At 43.3% G+C, this 15,207-nt stretch overlaps 1 protein-coding gene across 1 annotated transcript in view; it reads right to left on the bottom strand.

Annotated features, from left to right (window-relative positions):
- Positions 1 to 3,178: 3,178 nt before the first annotated feature.
- The window catches only part of DOK6 (docking protein 6), a 1,435,463-nt gene continuing 1,423,434 nt past the window's right edge, over positions 3,179 to 15,207 (bottom strand). The window contains exon 11 of the mRNA XM_085603942.1: positions 3,179 to 3,450. Coding sequence (XP_085460068.1) covers positions 3,199 to 3,450 — 252 coding nt within the window. The 3' untranslated portion in view covers positions 3,179 to 3,198. The remainder of the gene's footprint in view (positions 3,451 to 15,207) is intronic.

Raw genomic sequence — 15,207 nt, 5'->3', positions numbered from 1 at the left:
TTGCATTTCTCAAATTTATATCCCCGAAGAAACAACTGTGTCACGAAACATGTAATAGAGGAATACAGATTAAGAAGCACAGATAAAGAAGATGCCTTGTGATTGAGGATAATGAGTTAAGAATAGAAGTTAATTTGTGCTTTCTCTCTGTAAGGGGTTGGACTTATGAACAACACTGTAGTATTAATGTTGCCTATTCAGGGCAGGACACGACCTCAGAAACTTCAACATTGTTTCTGTTTATGTACTTACTGGATCATTTCTCTGAGAAATTGGACTTTATGAAGCTTTTTAATGTTCATTGTATTTTTGCATGGATTTAGAATTACTTAACTAATAATATCCAAATTAAAACGCTTGAACTTCTAGAAAAACTTAAGCTTGCTTAACAAAATAATAGACTAGAACACTGTGTCAAGGTCGAGCTGGGCAATGTACTTTTTAAATTTAAATGCGCACAGTTTCACTGCTTCAGATTGCCTAACTTTAGGACCCTTTGACGTCACTTTAGCATTTGAAGAAAGGCTGCTTATCAGGCTAGAGTTAAATTCCCGCCTTATAATTTTTAATAGCATCTCAAGGTGTAACAGCTAGTTCATGGAGTGATTCGTAGCTACTCACTTGCAAACGTATATCTCTTCTAGTAGCCTTCTTCCAGTCTGGCTTTATAAGCACTGGCAACACCAAAGGACATAGTAAACAATGTAGGTACAATACATTCTTTTTGCAGACATACATCTGATATAAACATTGGTATTTAATTACCTAAGAGACAAACAGGGACATTGCATTAGTATTCACAGAAACATTCAAAGGAGCCATCTATTGAAGAGAAACACCTTTCTCTTTTCCCTGTCTTGCTTCCTTAACAATCCCTAGCAACAAACATTCCAGATTTTTCTTCTATGTGTCAGCTTGGGTTTTGGAAAATACTGTGACATTATTCATCGGATGTGACCTTTTATAATGCTGTGATTTTTGCTTATATATACCGCAAGTCAGCAGAAACTATAGAGTAGCCGTGAAAGAGTGCTGAGTTGGAAGGCATGTATCTTGAAATAGGGCCTAATTATGAGTCTGGTGGTCCAGGGACCGCCAGATTCACGGAGGTACTGCAGTGGTGGTCTTCTGACCGTCCTATTATGACCAGGGTGGTCGGGCCACCATGGGACTACCTCAACCGCCAGGGATCAGAGATGGCCCAGTTGTCTTTCAGGCTCCAATATGCTTGGTGGGGCTGCAGCGGCCCGCTAAGCATATTATGAATTTCCTTACTGCCACACCTTTCATGGCGGTGAGGAAACAAAGGGGGAGCTACAGACCCCCTGGTGCCTCACGTCATGTGGATGCACATTTGTGGCCCCCTGTGTGCATGCACACCTGTACCTTCCTGGGATGGACTGAAGCAGTCCATGTCGTGCAGCTACTGATATTGACGTTTCCATTGTGGTGCCTATTTCATAAGCACTGCCGTGGGAACGCCAAAAAACAGCTCGCCAGACAGGAGAAAACGCCTAATCTGGTGAGCGGGTGAAACATGGGTTGGAAGGGGCAGATATGGTGCGGTCCCGTCCTGCACCCCCAAGCTCATAATAAGGCCCATAGACACGTGTAATGACGCTTTGCCTGATATCAATTGTCTATTTATATACCTGGACGTGGTGGCTGGAAAAACGATAACTTAAAAAATAAGACAAGACAGTAACTGCAAAGAGGTAATATGAAGATGACACTGCCTGATGGAGCAGCTTGTTCTTAATTTAAGAGAAAGTGATTCAGTTCAAACCGACGCTGTCATGACAGGAGGTATGGGGTAAAATTGTCACATTTCTAAATGTTACTGTACCTACTATTGAATTATTATTATGAATGATACTTTCTTGAAAAAAAACACGTTCCTTTCGATTAAAAATAGCGTGAATTGGCATATAAAGAAACACACTGGGATTCCCCTCCAGCTAGGAACTGCAGGTAGCGACTAACGCCCTTTTTCAGAAAACTAATGAGGTGCCTGCCTCCGCCAATTATGAAATCTGTTCTAGTCTAGCGCCTGCTGCTCATGAATTGATGATATTACACCAGAAAAGTGTATTGATTTCTGTAGCAGAAACTACATTTCTGAGGCTGTACATGTTGATTAAGAGTTAGCCTTCTTTTTGCCAAAAGGTTTTTCTCAGAGATTGGGCGTGGATGATTGGACAGCCAATGGAAAAGTAGAGGAGCAAAGAGGGGGCGGGTTTTTGTGTAGCTGTAGTATGAATCTGTTCGGATTACCTGTGGGAAAAACAAAGACTTCAGTGATATTTTAATATGTAGATCCAAATTGCTTAGCAGTGTTATAGTCAGTGTGACTGACTTTGAAAACCAAGGTCACATCCACTAGTAATTCTGCAACATGGCATGTGCAATACATGTTAACATCTCATTAGGGGTTGCTCATCCATTTTTCTAAATGTGCTTCTTGTCTCTTTTGTTACATTCTGGAAAGATTACATCAAACAAAATATTCATCTCGACATCTACAGAATCCTTAAAATAAATATTCTATATCATGAATACATTTTTAATACACTAAACGCTTGTCCCAAGAATGTAAGGGGCTAACACATGGCACCTTATCATTGCAATCTGAATGGCATGTAACATAAGTAAGGACGGCAAAGCACTGCAATCTTCTTAGAATGCATGACTGTAGTCAGAACCTCTGCTGCAACATGTGAAACTGCTGACCACTGCCACACCCCTGAAGCTGCATGTCGCCGCTGGAACCCGTGGAACTGTGAGGTGCAATCCATGCACCTGTGGGCACAGCCCATGGGACTGTGGGGTGCAATCCATGCACCTGTGGGCACAGCCCATGGGACTGTGGGGTGAAATCCATGGAATTGCAAGCTGCTGAAATTAAGAGCCAAGTGTTGAATGCTTTTGTCATTTTAGATGGGCAAACTCCTGCCTACAAGTCAACAGTCTGTGCAAAAGTTGGCATGGGTCTCCAAATCCGAAAGCATATGTGCTCTTCCACGCAGACGTTTCCACTTCCTCTTTGTCCTGTAATTACATTTATCTTTTACACCTAGAATTCTGTGGTTTGTTCCTCTATGTGGATCAAAGAAACATTCAGTAAATTATAGACTTATCCTTTGCCCGGAGGCAGGATCTCCATTTTCCCCAACTCCTTCATGGTCGGACAGATGTGATTCAGTTCTCACTGTAGTTTGTCTTTCGCGGATGTAGAGGGCGTAGGTGACTTCCAGGCCCTACTTGCAGGTTCCAACCTAGACTGTCTCTTGGGTCTATGGGTTTCTGTAGGTCATGGGAGGATGGGTGCGCGATGGCTGGATCCAAACCCAAGAAACAGCGACAGGGGCTGCTGGTGCTCCGTACTCTGCTCTGAGGTGCCACTGGGAAACGTCTGTGCATGAGACATCTCTGCTGCACTGACACAGTAACCTGGAAGAGAACCACGGGACACTGTATTAAAATAGAATGACAATAGTATCACACAATGGAAATGATGTTTATAATAATAAATTGGGGAGTCTTGTCTCTTGCCTCAAGGAAAATATGTATGGATCAATGTGTGTGTCTAAAACACTTACTGACATGAACCCTTGCGCTAGAATGGCCCGGCGCGGCCCATGCAGGTAAGAGAGGTGGGGCAGGGTGGGGAGGGAGTCTCACCGCTCTTACATGCACGGGCCGCGCCTGAAAATGGCACCCTGTTTGAAGATCATGTTCTAGTTCACAACATTTTGCAATTTTCAGGTCATAGTAACTTCTAATTTTTTTTATTTTTGAATACAAGCAAACAGGTATGCAGAATATGAATTAAATTACATTTCAAATTGCAGGCATTGCACTTTAATAACACATTGATGTGGGAATATTTTGAGGTAATTCTCTTGGCATGATTGGTCATCAGAGTAACTTAGACTTGGTGTGCTTTACTGTTACGAAAAATGTTCATAATGCATAACACATTGTCTTAAAATATTGCTATATGATATCATTCCAACAATAACATCAACATTAGTAATAATGACAATTATATTACCACTACTACTACTAATATTAAATGAGTTAAAGTAACTTCATCTGTACATAATAAAGCCACTGTCTCTGTGGAGTTCTGTAACCATGTAGAGCAACAAGGCGGAAGGCTGAGTTCCTTTATATGCTGAGAGAACTTTCTTTATAAGGTCAGGGAACTCTTTCTACTAGCATATCAAAGGGATATGCCTGGTTATGATCAGCAATCAACTCCTGAAAACCAGACATCACCTAATGTACAGCAAAGTTCTGTAATTCACATTTGTGTTTCTTAGCAGGTGATAAATACTGGGTAGAATCCCATAGGTAGTGTGCTGGCACCAAAGGGGGATTAAACTGGGCCTAAACCTTCCCTGTTCTGGCCTACTTTAATCCCCGACCCTCTACCAGGGACCACTAAACCATACTGGCACTTCCTCTGAACAGGCAAAAATGTTAGGGTTCATTTAGGAAAAGTGTTGCATCTCTGCGTGAAAACAGCGATGCAGCACTTTTCAGTGTGCCCCCCTTGCTACACCATAGATGCGCCGTATTTACTTTATGGAACTCTGTGTCGCAAGGATTTACAGGTACGTCAGTATTCCTGGCGTGTCTGTAGGTGAAAAAGTGGCGCAGTGCTGGGGTGTGTCTGAAAACAGACACAATCCAGCAATGTATCCATTCACATGAGGAAAACCCCAGGTGAAAGGGGCTGCATCACTCCTTACACCTGCTGTGAGGCAGGTGTGAGGATTTGACCCAGTGGCGTCCTAGAAGTGTTGCAGTGAAATCTCATACATTTCACTGCAACACTTCTACAAGCCTTTTCTGCACCGGAACGCCCTCCCTGCATACATTATACTTGTCGCAGGTATAATGTAGCACAAGGGTTTACAAAGCAACGCATCTGCCAAGCGCATTGCTTTGTAAATATGGCTCAGTGTGGTGCACATTTTACGTCACCGCAGCGTCAAGGGCTCATAAATAAGACTCTTAGGGGCATATTTACAAGCCCCTTGCGCCACTTTTGCGTCACTTTTCCCATGTTAAAAGTGACGCAAAAGTGGCGCAAGGGGCATTGTAAATCTTCCCCTTAATGTCTTCCAGACTCAAGGAAAAACCAGGAAAAAAAGCACCCGGTACTTCCTGGTCTGTCGATTATGCCACACTAAGAGGAATTATCTTGTAATTGACCTATTGTGGTGTGGGGATACTGGCTGGAAGAGTCTGACCCCACACTATAGCAGCCCCAAAATCCAGCAAACTCGTTATGATGGCATAGGTAGAGGGTTGTCTCCAAAAGGTGCAAGAGATGCTGTAAATGAAGTCACCTGTTTCTGCTTTGCAGTATATAGGAAAATGAAGATAAGACATAAAGTATATATAATTTAATATTAACTTTAGACTTTGAAAGTTGTGTACAAGGACAACATTCAGGCTCACAAGTATTTGCAGAGTTCATGCCCATCACAAGTAAACTAACTCTAACAGGAATGGGGCATCACAAATTCCTACCTTCTGAAATCTCAGATTCAAAAAGCAGTCCCCAGAATCTGGAACTTTCTGGTACTAGAAACCAGCACCAATCCATCGACGGCTATTTTCCATAAGGAGGTGAAAACAATACTGATGACAAAAGTCTTCCCTCAGGAACACACAGCAACCGGCCAGACACCATGGCAAACCCAATATCTTGGAAAAACTCAACAAGAGACCACTCAGGAGGTTGTTCCCCGTGCAGCCTACACAATGGGAGCCCAGGGTCACACATGAGAATACAGGACTGCTGGGCAAATCAGTTGAGATATTCCTGCCCCGACGATGATGGGATGGCGAATGATGTGACATAGCCTACACCCCAAGATAACCCATCATTTCAGGGTAGGTGCTACCTATACCTATACCTGTTTAACCCCTTGGCTGCGGCGGGAATTCCGCCGCAGCGCTGGGGGGGGGGGGTTTGGGGGCAGCACGGTGGCGCTGTGCTCATGACGGAGCCACTCCATCATGAGCCACGGTTGAGCTGTGCTCATGACGGAGTGGTTCCGTCATGACTCCACCCACTGCGCTAATCGCCCGCACAGGCGGGGAATCAGCGCAGCGTGGGCGGAGCGGCGGCCAATGGCCGCAGCATGACGGAACCACTCCGTCATGAGCACACGGCACCCGTGGCTCATGACGGAGTGGTTCCGTCATGAGCGGGGAAGGGGTTAAACGACTTCCAAACTCTCCTAAGGAAATGCTCTCTTTACAACCTATGTGCAACTATTAACGATGGTGTGTGTATACACATGCCGCTGGAAGTTTCTTTGTAATTCACCAGTTTGTACACCCTTAGAATACTGAAACGATTCCCTTGAAAAGTGCTCTGATACACTCCATACACTTTGATAAATATGTAATAAGGGCATGTACATCTCTCCATTTGTAAAACTTTGCATCAGTTAAACGAGTACCCTGTACATCGCTCTGATACCCCCAGGTGATATTTTCCCGTTAGAAAACTCTTGATATAAAATACATACATAGTATGCTTTCAGTAAAAGGTAGTTCTGATATGAGCTATGTTTGCTCTTATTAATTCACCTCTTTGGAATCCATTCGCAGTCAGAGTAAAACATGAACAGTGGGCTCCTAGCGCCAGACTGACCATGTGGTTAACATCCCTACTTCTAGGCACCCTTGCCAGACGATAGGACCTGCAAAACAAACTGTGCTTCCATGAAGCCAATTTGGTAGGTGTGAAATCTTTTCAACCCCGTCACAAAACATACCTTGAGGTGATGTTTTGCCAGCAGAAAACTATGCATTCCGCTGATGAATGCTTTACCTGAAAGGAGACACGCTGCATTTCTATATTTGTGAGACCTGGCATCCTTTGCGCGGTTTGCCCTGACTTTTTGCCTTCAGACCTCCTGTTTTTGCTGACTAAAGTGCATATAATCCGTACTCAAAACATGGTAACATTGTTTTATCCACAATTGGCATATTTAATTTACTCATAAGTCCTTAGTAAAAGTTCACTATATGTGCCCAGGGCCTGGATATTCAATGCTACTGGTGCACCTGCACCACTGATTGTGCCACCAACTTCAGTAGCCCTTTAAACATGTCCCAGGCCTGCCACTAAAGGGCCTGTGTGTTCGCATTTTACACTGCCATTCCGACCTGACAAATTAACCTACTTGCCAGACCCAACCCTTCCCTTTTATTACATGTAAGTCACTCCTAAGGTAGGCCCGAGGCAGCCCTGTGGGCAGGGTGTAGTGTATTTAAAAGGTAGGACATGTACTTTTGGACACACAGGTGAGCACAAGCAAATACAAGCACTGACAAATTTTGCATGTTTCAATTTAAGGTGCTTTTTAAATGAAATTAAATGGAAAGCGGGTTGGGATGGGTTTAAGCAACGCAGAGAGCACAGACTAGATGAGCAATACCAGATCTGTGGGGTAGGCAGTAGTGGAATGTAAACAGAGACCGATTGGGTCAATTGCTGTTCAAAAAAGAAAAAGTATCGCCTTTACTTACCATAAATTGATTAATAACTCACCCGATCTCCTGATTCGGTTGTGGGAGCACTGGGAGCGAGATCTGGGGACCTGGAGAATGACGAGTGGCCGGAGACCTTGGCGCCCGCCTGAGAGGTGGCAATAAGATTGAGGTTCCGACTTGTACAGTTAAAAATCCTATGTACATGCTATTACGGTTGCACTACCATGGTGAAGATGGGCAGAGCAGCAACTGCACTGTGTCCCAGGAATTTCAGCACATTCTTCCATATGTTATGGAGTTGCCCAGGAATCCAACACTATTGGGAGTCAGTAGTTGCTTGCCTCAACAATGTGTGCGGGGGCAACATGGAGGCCTCCGCAAAGTGGTGTCTCCTGAATGTTTGGATGGTGACTGATCTTACTTGTATGGACCAGATCTGGATGTCATTAAGGATGATGGTTGCCAAGTGCAATATTAGGCGTATCTGGGGAGCGGAACTAGCACCGAAACTGAGTGAGTGGAAACGGGACATGGATTGGTGCATGTTGGGGGACAGCGTAGTTTACAAAAGCTGAGGCTGTCCCCAAAAATGTGCCAATATATGCAGAAAATGGAATGATCCACCACGGGGGGTGTCTGCCCCTATTGACAGCACTGGTTATAATCCTGTAGATCTGGGGCGCCCAGACCATAATGTTGCCTTGTGATTTGATTGTGGAGGGTAGGGGGATCAGAGAGCTTTAGAGACTGATGGGGGTTCAAATTTGCTGAATTGTATCTTGATGCTGTATTATGTAATGCTTACTGTCACTGTTCTTTTGTTGCTTTACTTGCAGTGAAAAGATTTTTTTTAAAAAGAAAGGAGTAGTCTCTAAAACAGATTTTAGAATGGTGACCAGTGGATTGATATAGTACTTGGTCCCTACTCTCGGTGAGGGCTAAACACAGCAAGAGGCATGACAAATGCATGCCATGGACAAATGGGGAGAAAGAATAGGAGAGCGACGATTGATCCAGCAAATGAAAAGCCTATGGGCAAACTGAAGCCCACAAAGGATATACAACATGTTTCGAAGAGACAGAGCTAACTCTGTCTAGCCGAAAATGAACAAAAAAGGAGTGGCCTTTGATTATGCTGCCTCGCAACCCAGAGAGTCAAGTGATAAAAATGGATACTTGGTTCCCAGTTAGCGACTAAATGGTAAGGTGGCCCTAGGACCCAGCAGTAGCGAAAGGCAGATGTTACAGCTGAGGTACCGTATGTCCTGCTTGCCCTCAGACCTTCCGACCTGGACTCCTGACAGTACATTCTATTCATTTCATGAATGTGGGAAAGTCATCCTTCTTACCCTGATCACCCCAATTTTTTGACTGATTCTGGTGGTAACTGACTCTGACTGTGCCACGGGTTCAGCAAACCAGGCCAGGGCCAGTGCTCTGATTAAACGACATATGATAATTAGGTGTAAATACAATTGGTACTGACAACATACCTGTAAGTTCCCCTAGTATATGGTAGGGCATGTATGTTTAGAGACCCAGCAGAATTAATGCACTTAAGTGTGTACTGCTGTGCTGCCTGCTGTCATTTTAAAAGGCAGTCCTGCTGTCAAGCTGCTTTTAAATTGATATTATATGCAACTGGATATTTTATATGCCCTGGTGAGGGACAACCTACCAACTTTGTTATCCCCATTGTAGCATATTAGCTGTATAGGCTAGCATGGGAATACTTTAATAAAGTCTAACTGTTGACAGGAGTTAAAAAATTGGTAATGATGAATCCAACAACTTAACACTGTTGAGTTTATAATAACTTTTTCAGAATACAAGTGATAGAACTTTCTTTTCTGTGAGCCAAAGTCCAGCCTTCTAGCAGCATCTTCTGATTGGCCGGTCTTGACAGGCTGAGCCAAAGTGCTTTGATGAGGTGATACGTGGCCTGTATAGAGACATAGGTTATTTGGTGGGGGGAGATCCGCAGCTGCAGAAAACAGGCCAGGAAGGGGGCTGGGTAGACAAACTGATCTTCAAAGAGAGCAGGATAGAAAGGCTGCAAACCAGGCCTACCCCCTCTTTCGGTATCCAGCCAGAAGGATGACCCAGGAATGGAATTTGCAGGATGTCTGGAAGGGGGAGGGGGTTAAGAGAAATGAGCCAAACCAGTAGGTTTGCTTAGCCAGATCGTAACCCCAAGGAGAAAGTTTTACCATTTTTAATTTGAAAGTACAGTGCTTTGCGGTACAAGAATATGACACACTTTGAAGCAAGCTGTTATACTTTTGTGTGACACCCTATACCCTATTAGACAGGGATGCCCCCGCTTGTTGCCCCAGAACACTGGATACATATGGGAGAGCTGCATAGCCATTGGGATCCCCTTCCTGAAACTACAAGGAGAAGAAGGAATGCCCTACCCTGCTAGAAACCTGACCTGCACCAAGAGTACACTGACTCCACCTGCTGCACACTAAGAAACTACAGCCCTAAAGACTTTGCCTCGCTTCTAAGAGAGAAGAAGTGGACTTCCTCAAAGCAACAGATTAAAAGTCCTCCAACTGCATCATCTCCTGCAAGAAGAATCCTGCTGACCACCTTGAGCTGGACATTAAAGGATGTGGCCAGATGCATTGTGGAACTGTAGTCCCAACTTGTGAGGAGCAACTCAGAGGCTCTGGAACCTTGGATTTTGTTTGTGGACACTCTGAACCCCCCAAAAGGTACTTCAGGAAGCACCTCCTGAATTTTCGAGAACTTGTGTGAACTTTTGTGCAACAATTCCATCAGGTGACCGTCTCGAGAGACAAGCCACTAACGTTGAACCACAACTCGGCCTAGATTTCAGATTTGTCCTGCTGAAAGCTCCAGAGCTCAAGACTTCCAGAATCTCACCGAGGCCTCATGCAAATCAAAGCCGTCATCGTTGACTCGGATCCCGGCTTGAAGTCAATGACAAGAGAAAATCCTCCACAAAAGTTTCTAAGTGTGAAGGTAAAATTTCAACAGGGCCTCTCACTTAGTATATCTGACCAGGGCTCCATCGCGGTTGGCCTCGAACTTTGACTTTGTCCCAATCAAGCGCGACCAGATGCCCCAGTTTGGCGCTATTGGTTTTTAAGCACTAGAAAGTGTTTATTCTTTAAAAAATCATATCACTGGTTCCCTACATTGGATCTTTGTCGTTTTGGTGCCAAAGTCAAAGTTTAAAAAAATACTTTATTTTCATGAAATACATTCTTATAGAAATATACCCACAATTCATAAAGGTATTAAAACATTTTTTTAAATAACCTAAAACAACAATTTATGATTATATCTTTTAACCCCATGTACTTACAATTTATACAATTACAACCATGTAAATATTAAAATGTATCCACTACTCAATATAGTTCACAGCTCAAGATCACACATATATTTACAGTACTTTAGATACCATAAGAACATTTTTGCAATTGACAAACAATTCATATTACTCCAATTGGCATGTATAAAGTGCAAAGTGCATAACAGCTTATTGTAACTTCAATGCTCTCTCTAAATCTTCCTTCTGCTTGAGACATACTTCTCGTCTATTAACATATTCTTATTAGGAGATCCTCTTATTGCAATAAAAATTTCCTTACTAAGTAAAAGAAAAAGCACCCTTGTCAGCCTCATGTTAAAATCCTAAAAAAAGGGGTAATATAGCCGGTGTCTTTGAGATTTTACACAAATACTGTCCAATGGCTAGAGCTACATCTTGGAACCTAAGGTCATGTAAAAATATCCAGACCCATTTCCCTCGTTTGGATTCCATATTTTTTAAACAGAGTTCTTAGTCACTTTTTCCTTTCCACCATGAAGAATGCACAATCCATAAATATATGGCTCACTGAATATTTCCTACCTCGCTTACAGGGGCACTGCCCATTGTTCTAAGCAACTTCAATTTTCAATCCCTTGATACACCACCCAGGGTCAATTCCCACCCTCAATTGCAAGACTTTTTTATATAGGCGCTAGTCCTGAAAATTATAAAAGTTGGGCGGGGAACTCTGATCTGCTCGTGGATTTTGCGGAGTTTTCAGCACTCCGTGTTATGCGGAGCTCGCAGAGTTCGCCAAAAACTCACCTTCGCATTGCGGAGCAGAGTTTTTTTACTCACTTGCGTTTCTTCAACGTCAAGTTGGTGAGTCCGAGCGAGGAAAATCCACCTTCCGGCGAGATTTTTCCTCGTTCGTGATCGTTAACATCATATTGGCGAGTGCGAGCGTGGAAAATCAATCTCCCGGCAAGATTTCTCAACGTGGGCTGTCAGCTTTCTCATTGCGAGTGGTCGTGTATGCTCGCTACCGCTCACGCTGAGAAACCATCCGTTTGCATTGAGAAAGCTGCAGCTTAAGTAAAAATCTACTCGAGCAGCAGAAAGGAAGCAGCGCTCATTTGCGCTGTGCATGGTGTCGTTCGCGCTGATTGCACAGTGCGGACAAGCACCTGGCACTGAAAATCACCGTGAATGGCATTTATCTCACGCACTCCGCTGCTCGCGGAGCTCCGCATAACGGGGAGGATTTTTTACCAAGGCTTAATGTTATACAGATAAGGGAATAGATATGTGCTCTCCTCAGAGCTTAAATAGGGACTAACTGAGCACTTGGCTTTGAGATAGTGCAAATCCTGTCTGCAGCTAGATTCTAGAGCACTTTACCTGAGTATACTCTTTATTTGAATTGTCCGGGCACTTCCCCTCTTTCGGTTCGTAACTCTGGGACCCCCAAAAGTCTTCAGAATCATTACCACAGGATTCTTTTTATCAGCGCAAATCAACATTATTTCTGGTAAGGTTTGCTCGGATATTATATCACCAAGCCTTCCATCTTTAAGAGAAAGGTAGAAGTGCAAGGCTCTGGCATCTGCCAGGGCACTCCAGGCTACCATTCTCCGCTCGTTCCTTACAGCTTGAATCATACTGTTTTTGGGGAGTTCTAAGAGCAATTTCAAAGAATTAATTTCTAAACCTTCGTATGATACCTGCCTATCCCAGGCCAAACCCTCTACTCCATAAAGGGCCTGTGGGATCAGCTTACCCTGCATAACTTTACCTAGTAGCTCAAAGGTATGGCTCACAAACTTACGCTCAAATCTTTTCACCCCATTCACTACTGTGGATAGAACAAGTCACCTGTAAGCCATTTGTTTATCCCACCTCAAGTCATCTGAAAAGGTTACACCTAGATATTTGTACCCTCTAACCTGCTCTAAATGCACATCACCTAGGAACAACTTGAATTTTCTTTTCCTCTAAGCCAAAATCATTTTTTTTGTCTTGTCAACATTCATTGTTAATTTGTTTTCAAGACAGTAGGCATTTAGAGCATTTATTTTCCATTGCAGCCCTATAGGCATGAGGTCCATCACTACCAGATTGTCCACGTATATGAGGCAGCTAATATGCCTGTCTCCAACCTTTGGTGAAAAATTATGCGTATCACGTAACATCTCGGGGAGGTCTGCAATGAATAAACTAAACAACAGTGGTGCTAGAATGCACCCCTGTCGCAAACCGTTCTCAACCGGAATTTTCCTAGTCAGGCTTCCATGCCCATTAAGGTAAATCTGTACCCAGTTGCCACTATGGAGCTTAATCGCCAGGCTGAAAAGGGCTCCCAATATCTTCCACTGCTGTAATTTGCGCCAAAGGGGGCCTCTGTCCACCCTGTCGAAAGCTGCTCGGAGGTCAACGAAACAGCAGCAAAGGCCACCTACTGACTCCATTGACTTCTTTGCAACTCCCCACAGCGTGAAACAGTAGTCTATCGTAGAGTGCTTTGGCCTAAAGCCTCCCTGCTCTGCTGGACTCAATCCGATGTCGAAGGCCCAGGCTGCTGGGTGTTTTAACAATGTTTAGTCATAAAGTTTGGAAGCGATATCTTAAAGAGAAATCAGGTAATAATTAGCCGACTGATCCATCTTTCCCTTTTTATGAATGGGCTTCACTATAGCTCCCTTTCAAGATTCAGGGAAGGAACAAGACAATGTTCCCACTGGAAAAAACTGCTCAACCTGGATCCTCGTTTCCTTGGATCATTGTTGAACATTACCAATGGAAGGCTATCTGGACCTCATACCCTGGAAGCTTTCATTTGACAAATTCTTTCCGACAGGATTACAGCAGACTGTGCATTAGTGATCACTTCAGAATCCACTTCAGAACAGGCCTGCACCGCTAATATGTTCTCATGACTTCCACCCTTGTATAAAGAGGCGATAAAAACAAACCAGTCTTCCTCACATATTTAGGCCTCAAGAGACGATGGTGACAAGAGAGTTACAGAGTTCATTAGTCGCCAAATCCTTGCTATCTCTATCAACCATGGTTGCTAGCATTTCCACCCAGTTTAACCAACAGAACTCTCTGATTTTGTGACCATATAATTTCTGATAAGCAGTTTTTGCTGCTATTATTGCAGTTCTTAAACTGATATTCCTTGGATTTAGCTTTGAGTAGTGGTGAGTCCTGTTTACCACCCTTCTACCCTTCCGGCATTCATTGTCATACCAAGTATTCCCCTTACCTCTTAGGCTATTATTTAGGCATGGGCCTTTTTTTACTACCTTAAACTGGGCTAGCAGTTGTTTCGTTAATCTGTCATACCAATCCAGTGCATCTTTTCCTTCTTCTAAACAGAAAGATTCAAATTTAACTAAAAGAGAGGGCGTGTAGTACATCTTCCATAATCTGAACTCGAATTCTCTTGTAACACACAACATTTAGGTCACTGGTGGCATTTAGACGTTGTAGAAAAACCTCTTTAAGCTCCTAGCTAAGAGCAAAATAATCCCTAGGCCCTATATATAGAACTCTAAAATGTTCCACCCTGGAACAATCACATAATCAATCGGTAATTTACTACTACCATGTTTAAATGTTTTTCCAGCGGGAATATCATCATGGCACCTGCTATTTACATTTATCTAATTCAGTTTAACTAGACAATGTAGAACCTAAGCATCTCCTTCCCCAGTGCTTCTTGAGAAAATGCATTTCTGGATGTTTGAAGCAGAGAGTCATTCTTTCATTGCTTCAACACAATCTTTAAAAACTGATTTTTCATTCAAATCTCCCCCTACCACCAACTAATACATCTGGGGAGTCACAAATAATTTTTCTACATCATTTACCAGATTCAGTAGTTCACACTCAGGCTGAGTGAGGATTGGCAGTACAACCACATTTAGACATATCATCTGCTTTCACCCCTCTGTGTTGGTATATATGCCAATTAGACAAGCAAGGATCTATATGCAAGTGGTTTGGAACTTGGTTACTTTCCTCCCACAGCGAACTGAGACCAGTGTTAACAATCCACCCATTGATCTTCCTCTTTGCGATGTCTTGAATTTAGAACTTTGGCAACAAACCCCTTCACTACTGGGCACTCAAACAGCCAGGTTTCCTGGTTGAACAGTATGGAATAATTCGTCAAGATCTCTTCCATTTCTGTAAATGTTTTGAATCAATGAATGTTCCATACCAGGAGGTGAATGGGCTGCATATGTTCTATCTCCTACCAATCAATTTCATCTGCATCATCACCACTCCACGGCGGAAGGTAACGATCCTGAGTGTTTTTGAATGAGTAACTCTCATTTCTCGGGGGATATACCCATGAGTTCTGTGGTTACTTTCTCTCCGTGACA

The sequence above is a fragment of the Triturus cristatus genome, chromosome 5_1, assembly GCF_964204655.1.
Source record: "Triturus cristatus chromosome 5_1, aTriCri1.1, whole genome shotgun sequence".
NCBI lineage: Eukaryota > Metazoa > Chordata > Amphibia > Caudata > Salamandridae > Triturus > Triturus cristatus.
The sequence above is the reverse complement of the archived record's forward strand: the minus strand, read 5'-3'. Positions and strand labels throughout refer to the sequence as shown.